The following is a 22,643-nucleotide window of genomic DNA, read 5'->3' as shown; positions in this document are numbered from 1 at the left end:
ATATGCTATTGCTTGAAGAAAAAAATATAAGTCCATGTTACCAATAAAATGTACATATTAGTAGTAAAGCAGGGTAAAGGGAAAATTCCGCTTCAAGTGTTGCTCCAAGTATACTAGGAGGACAGTAATGGCTTTTCCGTCTGCAGAAAATAGCATGTGCAATGTTAGCAGTAATGTGAAATGGTGTATACCGCTCTCTAACATATATCATGCTTCAGCACAGTAATACATGGTTGTCGCTATTTACACAGACGGATTGTCTAGACCCGAAAGGGCCAGTCTAGTGGCTTTCAGGGTCCGGCTATGTAACGCCCAGCTCCATGAATGTTGTTACATAAATAACAGGAAGCAGATCAAATATGAGATGCTTCACCCTTTTTGGTCAAATCTTTTTACCATAGAAAATATTTGTCTATATGTAGCAGCCGTCTTTCCTTCTCCGCCTTCCCATTCCTTTCTGATAAAAGTACTAATGAAAAAAATGCTTCAGTCGAGTACTACACTAGAGTAATGAAGGTGAATGGAATGAGAATAGGGAGGGAAAGTTTACAAAGGACGCCATTCGATCTTCTCATTTACTGTGCAGAATGAAAATGACCACCATTCACAGAAAAATGTTCTGTGTGGATACAACCTGAACACGGGCCATAGCATAACTTGTCCTTTTGTTTGCATTTAGAGACTATATTTAGAGAAATAAAGAAAGACACACACAGGGTTGGTGCCTAGTCGACTGGGGCAAGCAAACAGCAGTCCAGGAGGAAGTGGAGAAGTAACGACGCTTACAGCAAATATTGACCTAGTTGTTGTCATAAAGTATAATTACATGACTTGGCATATAGGTGAACTTAACTAGAACTGGTACAAAAAAAAACATAATGGGAGAGATTTATCAAACATGGCGTAAAGTGGTTGCTAGGGGCAACTGAGCCAGTTTCACTTTACACCATGTTTGATAAATGTCCCCCAATGTCAGGGGAAGTTAAATCTGATACAAAGCCTTCAGTATCCCCGATATCAGAGCAGTATATGCACAGAGGAGAATACATACATACATACAGTATGTACAGTACTATGTATGATAGGATGATAGCATGGACTTGAGATGAATAAACAGCACAATGAGACTGTTCATTTAACATGGTGAACCTCAGCTTTCACTATCACTTGGCTATTACAGGTGTTATTCCTCTGAGGAGGGGTGGAGGAGGAAGAGGAGAAACTTGTTAACTGCATATCCCTGATTCCTAAAGTCCATGTATCCAGTACCACACCATTCTCATGTGAATAAGAGGACCACACAGCCCCAGATACAAGTGCCATACAGTGTCCACATAAGTGATGTCCTCCAGTGCCCAAATACTAATGTACCATATCCTCATCCTCAGCATTATACTAACCTCTTAACTCTATTATATTATCTGACATAATTTATACATAATAAATCCTGCAAAGTTGGCTCTAAAGAAGGCAAAAGGTAGAAGGTAGAAACCAACTGTATATCTGAATAAGTGACTGGATCAATGACCTTTTCTATTAACTACCATCCAGGAATATATCTTTTGGACTCTTTTAGTGAGTGTACCATGTCAACTATGGCATAGAGTTCCAAAGTGTCACTGCTCTTACAGTAAAGAACCACCTTATATGTTGGTGTACAAGTCTTCTTTCGTCTAAAATTAGAGGATGCCTAAGTCTGATAATCTTTCTGGGTTTTGTAGTCCTCCCATTCCATATATTACTCTAGTTGCCTCCTTTTGATGTCCCCCAAAATATTATTTGCCTTGGCAGCAGCTGCCTGACACTGGTTGCTACAGCTAGGTTTACTGTCAACTAAAATTCCCAAGTCCATTTCCAGGTCAGTGTTACCCAGCGTTTCCCATTTAGTAAATAATCTTGACATGGATTTCCCCTTCCTATGTGCATAACCTTACAATCATAAGTGTTGAACCTCATCTGACACTTCTCAGCTCAATCCTCCAAACTATCCAGATCCATCTGTACCAGTGCAGTGTTCTCCATTGTATTAACCTCTTTACACAGCTTAGTATCATTTGCAGAGATTGTTATTTATAGTGCCTATGTAACATCAGTCATACTGCTATACTGGTGGTTGGTGTAGTGTATATACAGTACTACTAGTCACAGTACAGATAAACAGCATCAGCTATGGTTCATCTATAAGCTTACCAGTGCATTTCTAAAGGTGTTAACTAAAATCCATGTACAGTGTAATGTCATGATGTCATTCAGAGTGATTATATTATACCAGCCATGAAGCTCCTTTACAAACTTGCTGGAAGACTGAACTGGAGGTCTCACTGCAACTATTGGGGACCTAGGGCTGGGCGATATGGCCAAAAAATAAAATCTCGATTTTTTTAGAAATCTGAACGATTCTCGATTTAAATCTCGATTTTTTTTATTTTGCTAAATAAACAAAATTTTTCTCACAGCGTCAGATACAATTTTAATGATGTTTGAGACAACAACTGTATTGCTTCCCAGTGGAACAGTGCTCCCCTGTGACTGAGGGGGACTGACAGGGACTGGGGCAGCTGGGGATGACTGACAGGGACTGGGGATGACTGACAGGGACTGGGGATGACTGACAGGGACTGGGGATGACTGACGGGGACTGGGGATGACTGACGGGGACTGGGGATGACTGACGGGGACTGGGGCAGCTGGGGATGACTGACGGGGACTGGGGCAGCTGGGGATGACTGACGGGGACTGGGGCAGCTGGGGATGACTGACGGGGACTGGGGCAGCTGGGGATGACTGACGGGGACTGGGGCAGCTGGGGACGACTGACAGGGACTGGGGATGACTGACAGGGACTGGGGCAGCTGGGGATGACTGACGGGGACTGGGGATGACTGACAGGGACTGGGGCAGCTGGGGAAGACTGACGGGGACTGGGGAAGACTGACGGGGACTGGGGCAGCTGGGGATGACTGACAGGGACTGGGGCAGCTGGGGATGACTGACAGGGACTGGGGATGACTGACAGGGACTGGGGCAGCTGGGGATGACTGACGGGGACTGGGGATGACTGACGGGGACTGGGGATGACTGACAGGGACTGGGGAAGCTGGGGATGACTGACGGGGACTGGGGATGACTGACGGGGACTGGGGATGACTGACGGGGACTGGGGCAGCTGGGGATGACTGAAGGGGACTGGGGACGACTGACGGGGACTGGGGCAGCTGGGGATGACTGACAGGGACTGGGGATGACTGACAGGGACTGGGGCAGCTGGGGATGACTGACGGACTGGGGCAGCTGGGGATGACTGACAGGGACTGGGGATGACTGACAGGGACTGGGGCAGCTGGGGATGACTGACGGGGACTGGGGATGACTGACGGGGACTAGGGATGACTGACGGGGACTGGGGAAGACTGACGGGGACTGGGGAAGACTGACAGGGACTGGGGAAGACTGACAGGGACTGGGGAAGACTGACGGGGACTGGGGAAGCTGGGGATGACTGACGGGGACTGGGGCAGCTGGGGATGACTGACAGGGACTGGGGATGACTGACAGGGACTGGGGCAGCTGGGGATGACTGACGGGGACTGGGGAAGACTGACAGGGACTGGGGAAGACTGACAGGGACTGGGGAAGACTGACAGGGACTGGGGAAGACTGACAGGGACTGGGGAAGACTGACGGGGACTGGGGAAGACTGACGGGGACTGGGGCAGCTGGGGATGACTGACAGGGACTGGGGATGACTGACAGGGACTAGGGCAGCTGGGGATGACTGGGGGGGACTGGTGCAACTGGGGGTGACTGGAAGGGGACCGAGGGGGGGCTGGAGGTGACTGAGGGGGGCTGGGGGTGACTGGAGCAGGAGTGCACATAGCCCTCCTTCTGTCACCCCGGCACACAGCGTTCCGCTCCCCTGTCAGCCACAGTTACAGCTCCCCGGTCTCTGGAGAAGGCAGCAGGGACTGCAGGGTGATAGTGTGATTCCTGGAGCTGTACAGCGGGATCTGACCCCGCTGTACAGCTCCAGGACCCGCAGCGACACTATCACCCTGCAGTCCCTGCTGTCTCCTCCAGAGACCGGGGAGCTGTAACTGTGGCTGACAGGGGAGCGGAACGCTGTGCTGGAGGACGCCCGCGCTGCATAACTCCGGACTGCCCGCCCCTCGCCTCACTCCAGCGCTCGCCAGCCCCATACTGCCCCTCTCCAGACTGCCGGCCCGATCCGCCCCTCTCGGCCCCGCACCGCCCCTCTCCGGACTGCCGGCCCGCCCTGCGCCTCACAGCAGCGCTCGCCAGCCCCATACTGCCCGTCTCCGGACTGTCTGCCCGCCCGCGTACCGCACCGTCCGGCCCGCCCGCAATGATTTTTTGTGAAAATCGAATTTACGATTTTCACAAAAAATCAAATCGATCCAAACACTCTGGGCGAATTAATCGAATTAATTCGATTAATCGCCCAGCCCTATGGGGACCTTATTTCTGCAGTGTAGGAGAAAGTCAGAAGAAACAAACTTACAGGCTCTGTCTACAATTATTTGCATTCACAAAGGCGGCGGTACCAGCTGCTGCAATATGGCACTAGTGCCCTCATCTTCAGCAAGCTAAAACCTTATCCCAGGGTGACACCAGTCCTCTGCTATACAGTAAGGCCTCCATTTGTTCTGCACTGTGTAGGAAGTTCTTCTTGCATAATGGACAAATTTCCTCCCAGTTTATTGTTGTATATATAGCTACTAATTATGCTATATGTTGTGATAGAAAGCACAATGTACGAATATGTTTTCTACGCCAACAGACAACCCTTGATATATTGTAGCCGTGTAGTGATGCAGCGTTTATGATAATAATAATTTGTGCAGTACTATTATATCTGTTGCTATAGACTTGTCCTTGGTTAGGACAAGGGACACCAACACTGCAGCTCGAGGAAGAGCTGACCCTTGCAGTTCCTGACAAAATGAATTCTGATTATACAACTTTACAGGCATAAAGTTAAAACTGCTGCACACAGAACAGAAAGCCAAGTGTATCCTTCCCCTTTAATATCCTTACCATTTGGCGGTATTAGGTTAAGTACGCAATACCAGAAGATTTTTTAGGCTGCACATACATCTGTTAAAAAAGAATTTTTGTACATAACATGCTAGGCTGCCGACATTTTGTGGTTCCTCTATTTGGACCCCCCAGGATCACCAGAAGGAATATATTCTGGCTTGGCTACAGTGGGGCCACCATGTGGCTTCCAGAGATTGCTGATTGGAAATAAAGTGGTAATCCATGGGGATTACTTGGGTCATTCATGCAATCAACGTCTGTCCTTACAAAACCCTTTATTGGGATTGAAGTCAATGTAATGGCGCCCGCTGTGTTCAAACTGTGTTATGTTAACGCCCATTCTAAAGAACATAAAATTTGTTCTCAATATCATTAAAATTATGTACCTGCCTATTATTTCCAGACGCTGTTCAGTGAACAGCGTCCAGAAATAATATCTGTTCACACAATGTAATGTGCGGTGGCAGTCCCACATTACATTGAAGTGAATGACGGTGCCCACAAGTCAATGTTAAAAACAGCTGTTACAGAGAAATCGGCCTATATGCAGTTCAGTGGCCAACAGTTTAACAGCGGCCATTGCTATGCAACGAACGCTAGTAAACCAAGTGTGAACATAGCCATATCATATAAAGATACTGTTATAAATTATACAATCAGAAAATTAAAAATATATGAGATAGGAACAACTATGTTGCAATACGTGATTTTTCTTAGTAAAAAAAAAATACAGCGATACACCCCTTTAAGTGGAGAACATCTTTCAATGAGACCTGTCATATAAAAATAATTGCAGAAAGTTTTTATAGGACATTGCCTCATTCAGCTCTCGTTTACCTAGTGTTTCCTGAAATACAGAATTAAATTATACTTTATAGTTATATAGTATATAGTATATATAAAACTCATGGGTCCTGAAGGGGCTAACTCCATAGTGAAGGAGTCTCAGAGGCAAGACAATATATAGCAGTAAGCAAAGCCCACAAAGAGGGAAAGGAAAAGACTTCAGGCAGCAATAATGACCACTGACCATGATAAGCTTACTCTTTCCATTTCTTGCAGATCATTGTGGAGTGAGGCGTCCTTTTACTAGTTTTCCTCAGGGGTCATGTGGTTTTATACATGTTTTTATACTCATGATAACATTTCCAGCATATAAGAACTGGTTCATTCAATGTAACATAAATTGTATGAGGTATATGAAGCCTTACCATACATTTAGAAAAGATTTAGTGTCCTGTCTGACTTTAGGGTAACATTCATTTGTGCAAGAGAAATTATATTAAAGGGAACTTGTCAGCATGCAGATGCTGCCCTCCCTGACTGCAGCATCCAGCAGTGATGCTGTGCATATTGATTGTATCCATGTGTCATGTATGTAGAAATGTGATGACTTTTGAATAAGTTTACAGTTTATTATTTGCAGTGAGCTGTGAGCACCATGAAGGATGAGTCCAGCATATCTGAGAGCTGCAGGTGTTCCCTGCTCTCCTGACGCTGACTGACAGCATTCTCCCTATTATTAGGTGGGTGAAGAAGATGTCAGTCAGTGTCAAGGGGGCAGGGGAAGCTATAGCTCATGGATATGCTGGACACTTACCTCACAGCGATCTACAACTTGTAAGCTATTAGTTTAGCTACAATACAGCATATTTCTATACGACATAGAGAGAAAGGAGCAGCTGCACATCCCACCTATGGCTGATACTAATGCCGCTAGGCCTATTTTAAAAACCAACGCCAGGATGTTGGCATATAATTTGATAAAACCATATTGCCCGTGTACCACGTGCAGGTCCCCTGGTTCACATGGGTCCCTATGCTAACTCCACACTGTGTCGGTCAGCGACCGCCAACCCTGTAAAGGGTGCACATGCAGGGAAGGGAGGCCATGGAATGGCCCTGCAACCCCAATGTCACAGGACCAAACCCAAAATGCCCCACCAAAACCCAGCCGGCACCACCAGCGGGGAAGGCTGCCCCCAAACAACACAAGTATGAATATGGTATTGCACTCACCACTGCTGCTGCAGACAGAATGGGAAAGACATAAGGTACCGACATGTGAGCACTCCTGTGGAGTTAGTGTGGGGACCCATGTGAACCAGGAGACCGGCACGTGGCAATGTGATTTGATCAAATTATATACCAACATCCTGTCATTGGTTTTTAAATGTAGCCGTTTTCTGAGCAGTTGGCACTCCCCTTCGTAAGACCCACATGACCTAAAATAGCAGGAGACACCTGTGCTCACATGTCAGTACCTCCTATCTTTCCCATTCTATCTGCAGAAGTAATGGTGAGTACAAGACCACATTCACACTTGTGTTGTTTGGCGGCAGCTTTTTCCGCCGGTGGTGCCAACTGGATTTTGGGGGGGGCACTTTGGGTTTGGTCCTGTGACATTAGGGTTGCAGGGCCATTCCATGGCCTCCCTTCCCTGTTTGTGCACGCTTTGCGGTGTTAGCGGTCGCTGACTGACACAGTGTGGAGTTAGTGTAGGGACCCATGTGAACCAGGAGACTGGCACATGGTACATTGGGCAATATGGTTTGATCAAATTATATACCAACATCCTGGCGTTGGTTTTTAAATGTAGCCGAGAGGCATTAGTGTCAGCCATAGGTGTGATGTGCAGCAGCTCCTTTCTCTCCATGTCGTACAGCATATTTCTATATATGTGACACATGGATAAAACCGGCGTCCCCATCACTTCCGCACAATGTCTTCAGATAGGGCAAAATAAGTGCACCAACATGTTCCCTTCTAATATGTTACCTATGTGATCTGATGTATGCTTAGATACAATATTTGCATTGTCCTTCATAGGAAATTCTTGGCACGGTGCTGTTTATACACTAGAATATTCTGCCAAGTAACATTTTTGAACATGTCCAATAAATGTTATTTCTTAAACAATCGTTTGTTACCATAGGTACCTGGATTATCTGCACAAATGTTACTTATTGGCTGTATTGGCAGAACCTTCTGATCTGAAATATCTGCTATTTAGTCAATGAATGGAGTACCCTATAGATTATACTCTATATACAGTATATAAGTCCCTGTCAGGTCCCTATATAACTTAAGACATGAGAACCCCACCTTTTGCCATGGCTCTGGCATGCAAGCAATGTGTGCATATATGTAACACCTTGTATATGTGTTGTAAGGGATTGTTTTTTGCTTGCTTATAAGGCATCTAGAGATTTTTAGATTATATCTGAGCAGTAAAAGCTAGTTTTTACATGTCGTGGGAAAGAGTATATAGAAAGATATGAAAAGTTTGATACTAGAAATAACTAGGAATAGCTGATGGCACTTGGTTACGTTAGATAAATTGATTACTTCATTTTCCAAGAAATCATTGCTCCTGGGCCATTGAATCAGCTGAATGTCCCCTGGGTTGTGTATTAGTGTTGCAGATCAAAGTCTTCCAATATCTAAAACTTTCCTTTCTGTTTGTTTTCCAGCAGACCTATGTTTCATCAGCACAGCACATGGCTCCTCCCAGCCCTAGTAATAGCAGCGGTGGTGGAGAAGGAGGAGGTGGAGGGGGTGGAGAACAGCTGAGCAAAACCAATCTCTACATCAGAGGTCTTCATCCCAGCACCACGGACCAAGACCTGGTGAAGCTGTGCCAGCCGTAAGAAACACTTATATTCCTTACTAAATAAGTGGAAACAAAAAGTTAGAATATGCAGAGAGATATGTCTCACTTCGCCTGTGATTCCTTCGGCGTGTAATTGTCATGTCTACAGGTCATGTAGTGATGTTCTAGATGCTGGAATCCAGATGTAAATATCTTTCACATATAGACTGCAGAATACAGTAGAAGGATTTGTAGATAGATACAGATTGTCTGTAAAGTGGTGATCTTGCAGAGCCTATGAAGGCGCTGCCAGCAAGCTGCTCACTTCTTTTTGGATTGCTTGCATTGCCATTTACATGGACTCAATCCCAGTGTATCTGTTGCCTTGTGGACATTAACAATTTGACGCTGTGAGACTTGGACCAGTCCATTACCATGCACTAATAAGAACTAAAACAGCAAAACAAGCTGTTGGTCTCGGCATTTGCCCATACTGTGTGAATGATTGATGCCAGTCTCGTGCCTAGAGGCTGTGTGTTAAATTGGGAATAGGAACAAAGAAAAAAATCTGGTAATGCGGCAGATATAAGGATATAAAATAAATAGTGATTTGACGATTAAAAAGCTATTGCCAAAATTGTTATCAATGTTTCATGGGCTGCTGTATTGTCTGTCTGATACAAAGGAACAATAGACAACAGGGCCATATTTACACCTCGAGCTGCTCTAGGCACTTGGACTGAATACACCCCATTAGGGTGATTCCACAAGTATTACAATTTATTTTATTTTAATTGTCATCTCATTGCCCTGTTTAGTAGGCCCAGAAATAAGCTGAAGAACAAACAAATACTTGTTTGTCAGCTGTTCACATTGGTTTGGCAGGTTAAAGTGACTGTACCACCAGGCCCAGGCTGAAGCACTGGAGGCGGCCGACCCACCCTAAGTGGGAGGAAACCCCCACCCCTCTATGATAGGGTTCCATTGATTCTAATGGAGTCACGTCATGGAGGGGCTGGGGTTTCTTCCCACTGGGGGTGGGTCAGCCCGCCTCCAGTGCTTCAGCCTGGGCCTGGTGGTACAGTCACTTTAAGACAACTCATTCATTGGATGCACATCTACCTGTGTAACCATCTCCTAATCAAGACTCAAAGCTATAAAAAGGTTAGGGAACTCTTAAGGTGCCTATACACTGTACACTGACGGCTGAACCCAGGTACAGACAACAAGAGTATATAGAGCATGGGAACCTTTACAGCCATATGTGTATCTGGTGTAGTCCCATTCATATTACTTCTTTACACCTGTGGTCCAGGAAGCATAAACCTGCTGACAGATTCCCTTTAAACTGATATGTTTATTATTTCTTTTACTATCAGATGTTCTCTCATATTTACATGATAGAAGAAAACTACTGGATCATTGGGGATCTGACTGCTGAGACTCCCATTGATCTCGAGAACAGAGGACATATGTTTTCAGAATGAATGATGGGGCAGTGCACAGGCTCTGTCATTGCTCCGTTGATCCTCTATGGGCTCTCGAGCATTGCAGACTGCTGAAGCCCTTTTGGCTGATCCAGACAGCTTCTTTATTCCATCTAACTAACTTTACAACACCCTATAGTATGTTCTAGTATGATGCTTTTAGCTTTGTATTACATCCTCAGGACACTGGTGGCTATTATTAATGGAGCAGGCTACAGATATGTACAGGAGAATATCAAATATCTTCTTGTAACATATGAATATAATAGGATTCTCCCAATAATCCTCAGTCCATGGAATAGCTGATACTGAAGGAATTTTACAGTATGAACTGGCTGGATCCTGATCATGGACAAGCTGATCATTGGCTTCAGGATCTGAGAGAAAGCTTTTTTTTTATTACAACCTGGAAATGATCAGTATGTTGAAATAGTTCCTAAGGTATACAGCAAAACAACTTTGCCCTGTGTGTAACCTTGGTTAGTGTGTAGAAATGGTCTGAAGGTCTTTTCTTTCTTCAGTACAAGGCTTCTTTACTAAGGCTGGACCCTACTATAACCAATGGTCACAATGCTTTATGCCATATAGTTCTGTGTTGTAACAGGTTTGAACAATGTTTTTCTATCAACAGCAAAAGTGAATATAGTCTTTTTGATAACTTTTGTTAGAGAAAAATGGCAATTTGCCTGTAGATTGAAAATGTGCTTCCTGGTAATTATAATGTATACTAATTTCCTAGCTCCTACCTCAAAAAAAAAAAGAAAAGAAATTTTATTGTATGTAGGAGTTTTATTTATAACGGCTGCACAGACATCACTAACGATTATCAGGCAGTGTATGGGCTCAGTAAGAGAGCACTGATCTAGGAGATCAGCACTCGCTTCCAGAAAGTCATGGGGCTGTGTAAAAGGGCCCTAAGCAGTTTTTGACCCGAAGCCAGAAGTAGATTCAAAAGGAATAGCAAATATTAAGGAAGGACTTATACGTCTGCTTTTTGCTGGATGAACTGGAACTGGCTCAAGAGCAGCAGTGGAGATATTAAAAGAAAAACAAAAAAAACAAACAAAGAAAAACAACAGCCCAATGAATAAAGCGCAAAATAAAAGAATAAGATCACATGGTATTGACATATACTGTATCTTAAAGGGGTTATCCAGCGTTAGAAAAACATGGCTACTTTTTTCAGAGACAGCACTGCTCTTGTCTCCAGTTCAGGTGTGGTTTGCAATTAAGCTCCAGTCACTTTAATGAAATGAGTTGCAAAACCAACACCCAATCTGGAGACAAGAGCCTTGCTGTCTGTGGAAGAAAGTGGCCATGGTTTTCTAAGGCCAGGTTCACACTATGTTTTTGCAAAAAACTGATGCATTTGTTGGCATCGTTATGATCTGTTTTTTCATCCACTTCAAATATTTAAAAAAATGGATCAAGACGCACCCTTTTTATAACATACACAAAAATAAGGTCAGTTACGTTTTTGTGGATATTTTGATCCTTTTTGTTATAATGGAAGACGATGGAAAAACAGATGAAAAAAAAATTAATTGCAAAAACGTAGTGTGCACCCAGCCTTACACTAGATAACCTGTCAAACAGCGGACGATGTCTGGCATGTTGACCCGGCTGATACTGCAGTATCGGCCGGATAAACATCACTTGATGCTAATTGGAATGCGGGCACATTAGGGTGTGCCAGTGCTTCAATTTGCCATAGACCACGGTCGGGAGCCGCATTTTACACTGTGAGCACAGACTGTTTTCTATGGCCACTGTTCACTGAACAGCGGCCGTACAAAATATACCTGTCAATTAAACAACGACCTAGTGCATACAGGGTGTATACACTACAGCAGCCTGCATCAATGGATGTTGTTTATTCCTAAAAAGCAGTGTATGAATGTGGCCTAAATCTACAAGGCACAGAGAAACATGAGCAAATAGTTTTAAAAGGTGGCAATAAAATCGCACTATGAGCTGAATGCGTGAACCCTGTAGTGCAGGGGTACTCCACAACTTTTAGTGAAGGTCCAATTACCGGGGTCTATTGTCAGGTGAAAGTAAACGTGTTTAGTTAACTTTTCACAAACGTTGTTGAACTATTTACATACAGAATTGCTGCTTATTAGTGGGAAAACTGGCATTTTTTCTCTTTCACCAGCCCTTTGAAATTAGGTACAATGGGAGTGACTGCCCCAGTAATATATAACCCCCCTGTGTGCTCTCCCCCTGTAGTATATAGCCCCCCTGTGCACTCTCCCCCTGTAGTATATAGCCCCCCCGTGCGCTCTCCCTCAGTAGTATATTGCCCCCAGTGCGCTCTACCCTGTAGTATATAGCCCCCCTGCACGCTCTCCCCCTGTAGTATATAGCCCCCCCCCCTGTGTGCTTTACCCCTGTAGTATATAGCCCCCCTGTGCAGTCTCCCCCTCCCATACAGCATGCGACATAAAAAAAAAAAACACTTATACTCACCTGGGTCCGGCGTCTCCTCTTCTCTTCCCTCTTGTGGCCGCACTGCAGCGGTCACAAGAGGCCGCTCTCCCCTTTCCTGGCGCCGGCACAGTAACGTCACTCGAACGCCGACACCAGAAGGGGAGTGCGGCCTCTTGTGACCACAGCGGCCACAAAAGAGACTGACAGGGAGGGAGCCATTGGCTCTCTCTCTGTCAGTGCTGACGCCGCACGGTAAATATGAGCGCTCGTTATAAGCGCTCATAATTACTGTGCAGGAAGCAGACCTGCAGAAGGGGTCAGGACAGTGGTCCGCCAGTTGAGGACCCCTGCTGTAGTGTATATCTGCAGGATTTAGTATTGATTGTTACTAAAGTTATTTTATTTTTTCTCATCGTATTAAACACCATAAAAATGTGTAGTTTTTTTTTTAAAGTGTAGGTTAATGCCAAAAAGAGGCCAGGTATAGAAGGGCTGCGGGTTTGTGGCGGGATGTACACATTATTCTGAATGGACTCTAAATCTTTAAATATAGATCTATCTAAATATGTATACACACATACATATAATTATACATTTAGAGGATCACAAGAAGGAGGAGTTGAAGGAGGGAGATGGTGGGGGAGTAGCTGCCTCGTAACCTCATTTCACCCCAGCCGAGGAATGCAGTGTACATCCCCTGAGCCCCAAGGAGATCTGCACATGTCGCCCACAGACTGAGGGAATGTTGTTTGGATGAAGCTGGATGTTTGTAGGGAGAGAACAGGCCAGATGGGAAAGTGTTTGATGCCAGTGCTCAGCTAGTAGTGTAGGAAACTGCACAACTCACAAAGTTCAGACAGCACTCACTTCATGTGCGTTATAGATCAGTATTCTTTTCACAGATACTTTCACTATGCAGCTTGCCATTCTTTCCTTCTTGTATTATCTGTTATTATTTGTATTTATTTATATAACTTTAAATACTTAATATTTTAATGTTATCTTTTGTATCTTATTACTGTGTCTCTTGCTGTGCTTTATTGGTGCTGGATTTTTCCGGTTTGTGAGAGTTGCTTCATGTGAATGGAATATATACGCTAGACTGCTGTGTCTCCAGTGGAACTGAACCTAAAAATGAACAAGCCCAGTTTAAAATTGTAAACTGTTAAAACATTTTGGGGGAGATTTATCAAACTGGTGTAAAGTAGAATAGTCTCAGTTGCCCCTAGCAACCAATCAGATTCCACCTTTCATTTTTCAAAAAATCTGTGAGGAATGAAAAGTGGAATCTGATTGGTTGCTAGGGGCAACTGAGACAATTCTACTTTACACCAGTTTGATAAATCTCTCCCAATGTTTATTTGTGGGAAGCTAATAAATTATACTATTTTACCAGTTTGAATCATCTCCTCCATCTCTGCTGTCTTCTAGCTGTTATATATGACACGATTGCTTGTGAGCTTCAAAGATGCTGTATGTTGGAACCTACGTAGTGCCTATAAACTATGGTTTATTTAGCTGATTTGTGATGTGGCCCATAATGGCATTCTCAGATTTTAAACGGTTTTTATTCTATTTCCAGCAAATTACGGCAGTCCATTTTGATATATAAAGTTATAGAATATGTTTCACTATAATAGAGCCTTTACCATACAGCCATAATACACTCCACAGACTGGAAAAGTGAATTGCATGGAATACCTTGTGGTGCCACCGTTTAAAGTTAGCTAGTGAGCAGTTAGTTCTTGAAGTTGTTGTATTGGGAGCAGAAAAAATGGGCAAGTGTAGGCATCTCAGTGACTCTGACAAGGGACAGATTTTGGTGGCTAGATGACTGGGTTAGAGCAAGTTCAAAATGGCAGGTCTTGGGGCGTGTTCCCAGTATGCAATGGTTTACTAAAGGACCAACAACTGGTGAGGTGGCCAAAGGGCCATGGGCAACCAAGGCTCACTGATGCTTTTGGGAAGTGAAGGCTATGCTCTGGTCTGCTGTAAAAGTATCCACAGGGAAAGCCCCATAGACTCTGAATGGAGCTGTTGTGCTCAATAACTGCTCCATTCAAAGTTTTTTTTTATTATTGTGGTTGTAATTAGAGATGAGCGAACCGGGTTCGGGTTCGAGTCCATCCGAACCCGATCGTCTGGCATTTGATTAGTGGCGGCTGCTGAACTTGGATAAAGCTCTAAGGTTGTCTGGAAAACGTGGATACAGCCAATGACTATATCCATGTTTTCCACATAGCCTTAGGGCTTTATCCAACTTCAGCAGCCACCACTAATCAAATGCCGAAAGTTCGGGTTCGGATGGACTCAAGCATGCTCGAGGTTCGCTCATCTCTAGTTGTAATATGTCAAGGAAGGGAGAGACTGGTGATCCATATTCGAGTGACTTGTGGGGGTTAAAGGGTTATCCAGCACTACCAAAACATGGCCACTGCTTCCACATTGGCCATATAACATGTATTTAACCCATACACTGGAGAAATATTGCCAGTCATCCCACATGTTAGTCCCTGTCACATATGAGACACACATTCTAATTTCCCTATTTCACACACACACACTAGGGCTGATTGTATAGGAATATAATTCTCCTTTCACGCCATGTTTTTATGGTATATAGCGGAGTTGCTCTTGTGACATCTGACATATATACAAAAAAAAAATTATACTTTATAGAATATGTTGTTGTTTTTACTGGATCCTGCTCCGTGGAATAGGGACAAGGTCTACACTATTTCATCCAGCTGAGAACCGCAAATCCAGAATGACACTTTTTATCTCTGCTGCTTGATTGTGGTCTGTGGATATGTTTGCTGTAAGCTTTGGGAGATATCCCGATAAAAGAAGGCAAAAGGACTTTCAAACAAGGTGTGAAAGTCATTGTTTTTTTTTTTAGAATGTGGGAACAAACTTATATCCTAAATACCCATATAGCTAGGTAACTAGAATTTTTGCTATTGACAGAACCACTTTAAAATGTTGGTAGATAGTGATTATTATTATTGTGCTTATGACAGTTGTGCTCACACACATACACACCAGAGCCAATTTTAATAGAAGGCAATTAACCTGTTTGTTGTTCACACTATGTCACCCAAACACACTGATCACACTGTAAACACACAAAATTGCAGCATGCAGGACAGAGACCCCTATCACTGAGAAAACAATACTGCCATCATCATCATCACATGGCTAGTGCTAACTAGTGCTAATGCTTTGACTGTCCAGGCATGATGAGAATTGTAGTTTTGCAACAGCTGGGGGCCGAAGGTTCCCCATCCCTGGTGTAGGGAGTAACCAAGGACCAGTGCAAGATAAGTAATAACGTTAAACATTTCATGTCGATTACATTTATATATAATCTAGTGTTCATAGGGGTCATACTCTAATGCATATTACCAGTGACTGTATTTTATTTAGTTATTATTATTTTTTAAGGAATGATAGGTAGTTGTATTTGGTTGTATTATTATGTGAGTGTCTGTTATTTCTGTTGCTGTGTGTGTTGTATACATTTTCACCTAGCAACACATGAAAACCAATGATGTGTTTACTTCTCTATCAGCTACAGGAAATCCACAGCTTCTCTGCAGAGGAAGAATTAAGATACAAAAGAGTATTAAATAATGTTGTAGCCTTTATCTGACCAGCGACAGTCTGAACGCTCAGCCAGAAGTTACAGAATTAGGAAAGAAGCGAGGGTGCATTACATAATGGGAGCATCAGGCATTTCTCTCCAGAAGAACTTACAATCCCATTACAGTATAGCATGTACAAGCTCATCGTTGTAGAGTCCCACTTGTAACAGAATCTGCCCAGCTTAGTTATTTCCTGTCTGGTGTCAGTAAATGGATGGGAGGAGGTGGGGGATGGTAGCTGTAGGAAGGGTTAGTTAATCCTTTCCTTGCTGGTTAGTAAATAAGATATTGTCATTTGCACAGATGTGTGACCCTCATGCACTAGAAAGGGTTAAACAACTTGGGGTAGACAGAAAATGTTATCTGTCATACTAGGGAGCTGAGTGAAGCAGGCAGGAATAGGAAGAGGGAGATGGCTGGGAAGCAGTGCTGTCAACCCAGGCTATTCTTAGCTGTATGGGTAACTGTCTCACCAGAGGAAGGAAAAGACAGATAAAAGGCAACACTTCCTGATTTTACATTCAGAAAATTACAGGGTTTGGCACATCAGTTTGTACACCTACAGTGCTCCTATACTACCACGTTAGAGCTTCTTTGGCCTTGAGCAGTTCTTCCTGGCATAGATTCCTGAAGTCATGAAATCATTCTACTGGTCCAGGCAGCCTGCTATTATAGACTATCTGTGCTAAGGGAAATGGGATTTTTTTCATTCTGCGCCCTAGTGTACATCAGGTTGTTTGTGTGTACCAAGCGGTTTGTACAAAAATCTGCTCCTTTCCCCCAAAGTACCCTCCGCTTGACTGCTGGGTGGGCTGGGAGCGTGACAAGGCTGGGAGGAGGTGTGTTCTTATTCCCCGCCTGATTTATCTGTGAGCAGGCGTAAATCATGGCAAGAATCTACACCTTCTCCAAAGCAGGTGTAGATTTCCGCGCCTGCCGTGTGCACCTGTTAGTAAATCTGGTGGGGTGCATGGGAACGGGGCTTTATTTAGGACTGGTATACGGGTACGCTAGTCTTGATAAATTTCCCTCTATGAGTTGTGCATTCGGACATGTTATTTGGAGCACAAACATTGTACTCTGCTGTGATTTAGTTGTAATATAATTCTGATGGTCTATATGGTTAATGAACTACTGAACTTAGGCCACGTTCACAGTGTATTTGGCTGTTGTTGAAGAGTGCAACCCTGTATACACTACGGCCTTGGTTCTCTGCAGGCGCACTTAATAACTGACAGTTCTATTTTATGCGGCCCTTATTCTGTGAACAGCGGGCATACAAAATAGTCTGTACTAACATTGTAAGTACGGCACCTGGACGTACTTTACATTGTGGTCCAAGGCAAATTGAAGCGTGGGCACACCCGAATGTGCCCGCATTCCAATTAAAATAAAGTGATGTTTATCCAGCTGTTACTGCAATCTCAGTAAACATCTAATGGTGCGTTTACAAAGAGAGATTTATCTGACATATTTTTTAAGGCAAAGCCACAAACAGACTATAAACAGAGAACAGGTCATAAAGGAAAGACTGGGATCTTTCCTCTTTTCAAATCCATTCTTGGCTTCAAAAATCTGTCAGATAATTCTCTCTGTGTAAACGCATCATTAGACATCGGACGTTGTTTTACCCGGCCGGATCATCCATTTCTTCATTTCTGTTAAATTAGGATGCGCCTGCATCCCAATTCACTATTGCACACAATGTCAGTTTCTTGTGCGGCCGGTTGGAATCCTGGCTGGAGCATATACTATGGGGCAGATTTATCAAAGGGTGTAAAATTTAGACTGGTGCAAACTGGCCACAGCAACCAATCACAGCTCAGCTTTCCTTTCAGCACTGCCTAAAGCTGAGCTGTAATTGGTTGCTGTGGGCAGTTTGCACCAGTCTAAATTTTACACCCTTTGATAAATCTCTCCCTATGTGTATACACTCCTGCCGGGATTCCATTCATTCACATACAACGTATCTTGTGCATAAACGACGGCCGTTGTTGCAGTTTGCAACAACGGCCGTGATTTATGCAAAAGATACGTTGTATGAACATGGCCTTATGTATAATCCCTATGACAACACAAGGTCCTCATCCCTCTAATTAGAGGCATGGATAGGACTTGGTATGATTATAAATTTGCTTTGGATTATAATACCTTGACAAACTTTTATTTTGTTTGGGATTTATGGTTATATACAGTACTATCTCTACAGTACAGTAGTACAGTACTATCTCTATACAGAGAACCTGCTCTCATTTTTTCCTTTAAACTTTTAATAAAATTGTATTGATCGTCCTGTCCGTATAGCTCAGGGGTGGGGAACCTCCGGCCCGCGGGCCGCATCCGGCCCCTGAGAACTCCCGATGCGGCCCGCGGCCCGCAGCTCCCCTGTGATGCGCGCCGCTCTGGAGGAGGAAGGAGCCGGCATACACAGCATCCTCCGGTGTCTGTGACAGCTGCCGGACACAGGAGGATGCTGTCTATGCCGGCTTCTTCTCCAGCAGAGCGGCGCGTGTCTTCAGTCTCCTGCGGGCCGCGCGCGATGACGTCATTTCATTGCGCGCCGCCTGCAGGAGAAGATCGGCACAGAGGACCTGGGACAGAAGAGGACATGGGCAGCGTGGGAGCGGAGGTAAGGTGAGTGGGATGTTTATTTTTTTTATTTGGGGGTTAACTAGGCCACCAGGGACATGCCTGATGGGGGTTAACTAGGCCACCAGGGACATGCCTGATGGGGGTTAACTAGGCCACCAGGGACATGCCTGATGGGGGTTTACTAGGCCACCAGGGACATGCCTGATGGGGGTTAACTAGGCCACCAGGGACATGCCTGATGGGGGTTAACTAGGCCACCAGGGACATGCCTGATGGGGGTTAACTAGGCCACCAGGGACATGCCTGATGGGGGTTAACTAGGCCACCAGGGACATGCCCGATGGGGGTTAACTAGGCCACCAGGGACATGCCCGATGGGGGTTAACTAGGCCACCAGGGACATGCCCGATGGGGGTTAACTAGGCCACCAGGGAAATGCCTGATGGGGGTTAACTAGGCCACCAGGGACATGCCTGATGGGGGTTAACTAGGCCACCAGGGACATGCCTGATGGGGGTTAACTAGGCCACCAGGGACATGCCTGATGGGGGTTAACTAGGCCACCAGGGACATGCCTGATGGGGGTTAACTAGGCCACCAGGGACATGCCTGATGGGGGTTAACTAGGCCACCTGGGACATGCCTGATGGGGGTTAACTAGGCTACCAGGGACATGCCTGATGGGGGTTAACTAGGCCACCAGGGACATGCCTGATGGGGGTTAACTAGGCCACCTGGGACATGACTGATGGGGGTTAACTAGGCCACCTGGGACATGACTGATGGGGGTTAACTAGGCCTACCAGAGGCATCACTGGGGGGGTTAACTAGGCTACCAGGGACATGACTTGGGGGTTAACTAGACTACAAGGGGCATCACTGGGGGGGTTAACTACAATAGCAGGGGAACTAGGGGAACAATACTTTGCCTTGCCCTGGGTGCTGCAAACCCACGCTACTAACTGCCGCACACGGTATGCGGCCCTCGAATGATTTTATTAATGCCCGACCGGCCCTCGACATGGAAAAGGTTCCCCACCCCTGGTATAGCTATATTAACACACAGTATTTTGGTCACTATGTGTAGCCTAGTTCAGGAGTGGAACCAAAATTATAACGGAAAGATTTACTAAACTCACTCCTGGTTTTGGTTGAAAAAATACCATCCAAAATACTGACAGAAATACTGTGTGTGAACATAGCCTAAATCTGTCACTCCTGCCATGCCATGATTGTATGCTTTTAGGGCCCTATTACACCAAACGATTATTGTCCGTATTTTTGTATTTGTCGATAATCATTTAGTTAAAAAAAAATGATCAGCCAACATGCACAATTTCAATGGTCTGCTGCATGTCGCTCTGTAAAATAGGAGTAGTGGCAGCGGATCGCCGAAGCCCGAACGATATAGAGTCCGAACTAGAGAGTCACTCCGGTAGCTTCCTGTGGGTTCCCCAACCCCCACCTCCCTCCCTCACGCAATCCTCCCATTAGCTGTCTGTGCGTGTAATAGCGCCGGAAGCGAGCAGAGAACGAGGAGGAAGGGAGTGCTGACCTGATAGGTCGGCGCTCGCTTCCTCCTCAATATCGCTGTGTATAATACGGCCTTTACATCTCTTTGTCTTGTTCATTTGTTTTGATTTTTGTCATTTTACTTGTGTGTCTTTTCCCCAATTGTGCAGCAGAAGATGTTGGTGCTATATAGATAAAGACCGAATGAGCCATGAATGGGTTAATACCAGGTCACACTGTATTGATACACACATTTTGTACTTCTCTATACAGAGATGCAAGTTCACCATAATGTGAACTGAATCTTGCTGACTTGTGCACTTTCCTGTGTGCTCTGCACATGCAGGTTAATGGATAGTTTGATGTGATGAAGTTAATATAAAGCCCTGGTTGATGATAGGTCTTGCTGTTGTCTGCGCTGGTTAGGCTGTGTTCACACATTCAGGTTTTTAATTTCCAGAAATGCGGCGCTAAACTTTAATTCACAAAATAACACACATTACAAAGTTATACAACTTTGTAATGTGTGTTATGTATGTGAATCGCCCCCTTCCCCGTGTCCCCCCCCACCCACGCTAGACCCGGAAGTGTGGTGCATTATACTTACCACATTCGTGTCGACCCCCGGCCGCTCCAGCCCGGCCGGCCCCCCTCTGTCGCGTCATCAGCTGAGCACAGCCAATTGCAGCTGAGCAGCTGATGATGCGGCAGATGACGTCATTGTCACAAGATGGTGGCCGGGGGTCGACATGAATGCGGTGAGTATAATACACCACACTTCCGGGTCTAGTGTGGGTGGGTGGGGAACACGGGGAAGGGGGCCATTTACATACATAACACACATTACAAAGTTGTATAACTTTGTAATGTGTGTTATTTTGTGAATTAAAGTTTAGGGCCGCACTACCCCTTTAAGGGTAGCTTCACACGTACCGCATCGCAGCGGATTTTCTGCTGGGGAGCCGCAGCAGATTTGACTAAATGGATGAACACAGCATTAAATCCCCACTGTCGAATCTGCAGATTCATTCATTTAGTCAAACTGCTGCGGTTCTGCTGCAGATCCGCAGCTGAAAATCCGCTGCGATGCGGTACGTGTGAAGCTACCCTAAAAGCCTGAATGTGTGAACACAGCTTTAGGGTTGCCTTATCTTCCACAAAGGTTAAGAAGGAAACTATGTAGTTAAATAGAAGTGCATGCAGTATGCAAGCGATCATTATCAAGATTATATACTCCAGGCTATGTTCACACACTTTTTACAAACAACGGCCGTTCCAACGTGAACAGCCGTTGTTTAGCCATACTTATGGCCAGAATTAATGATCATGATCATTAATTCCATCCGTAAGTAGCGTTAAACAACGGCCGCTCACTGTGAAACGGCCGTTGTTTGTACAGCCTGTGAACATAGCCTCAGTATGCACATTTATTCTATGTTCACACATAGTATTTCCTTCAGTCTTTTGGTCTCTTTTTTTCAAGCAAAACCAGGAGTAGGTTGAAGAAATTTTTCCATTATAATTTTGTCCTGTCAGTTCCACTCCTGGTTTTGGTTGAAAAAATACTGACCAAAAGACTGACAGGAATACTATGTGTGAACAAAGCCATATAGTGTATATAACATCAATATAACATACTTATTAGTAGCTTAACATATATATATTTTTTTTCTTCTTCTTCTCCTAGATATGGAAAAATTGTCTCCACAAAAGCTATTTTGGATAAAACAACCAACAAATGTAAAGGTGAGAACTATGTGCTTTATTTTATATTTCCTTATGCAGGTTTAAAAGGAAAAAAACCATGACACATGAGACTAGAGCAGGCTACATAGGAAAAAATTTTACTGACATGGTGTGGTATAGTGATTTTCATCACTCACATTAGTCTCTGTATCCTGCAGGGCTCACAATCTAAAGCCCCATCTGGCGGTACTGCTACTGGGTCATGCTACCATTGTACAGAGCTGTGCTGCCCCCCGTCTATTGCTGCGTATCTATTGCTTGACTGCAGATAGGCCAGAATTCCCTATCATACATGCACACAGGCCAGTTTCTTAGTAGGAAAATTATATGATACATTACACACAACATACCAATAGTTTTCCTGTACAATAATGCATAGAGTCCCTGAAAGATTTATTAAGAACCCTTAGGTGTTGCTTGTTCCATTGTATGCCAGGGGATAAATATTTCTATATGACGTGATAGGGTATGCTCCAGTTGTTTTATACAGAATCCCTGAGGTGAAACCTCAGAGAGCCTCAGTGTAAAATCCCATTGGATTCTACAGCCGTGTGCATGATATATAAATATATAAAGTCA

At 44.5% G+C, this 22,643-nt stretch overlaps 1 protein-coding gene across 5 annotated transcripts in view; it reads left to right on the top strand.

Moving 5' to 3' along the window:
• The window catches only part of RBMS2 (RNA binding motif single stranded interacting protein 2), a 73,165-nt gene that overhangs the window by 31,829 nt on the left and 18,693 nt on the right, over positions 1-22,643 (top strand). For 3 of the 5 annotated variants that reach the window (XM_069970452.1, XM_069970456.1, XM_069970454.1), the window contains exons 2-3: positions 8,532-8,704; positions 22,006-22,064. In XM_069970452.1, the coding sequence (XP_069826553.1) occupies positions 8,532-8,704; positions 22,006-22,064 (232 nt within the window). The remainder of the gene's footprint in view (positions 1-8,531; positions 8,705-22,005; positions 22,065-22,643) is intronic. The other 2 variants (XM_069970453.1, XM_069970455.1) reach the window with 1 other exon arrangement.

This window comes from Dendropsophus ebraccatus, chromosome 5 (assembly GCF_027789765.1).
Source record: "Dendropsophus ebraccatus isolate aDenEbr1 chromosome 5, aDenEbr1.pat, whole genome shotgun sequence".
Lineage (NCBI taxonomy): Eukaryota > Metazoa > Chordata > Amphibia > Anura > Hylidae > Dendropsophus > Dendropsophus ebraccatus.
The sequence above is the reverse complement of the archived record's forward strand: the minus strand, read 5'-3'. Positions and strand labels throughout refer to the sequence as shown.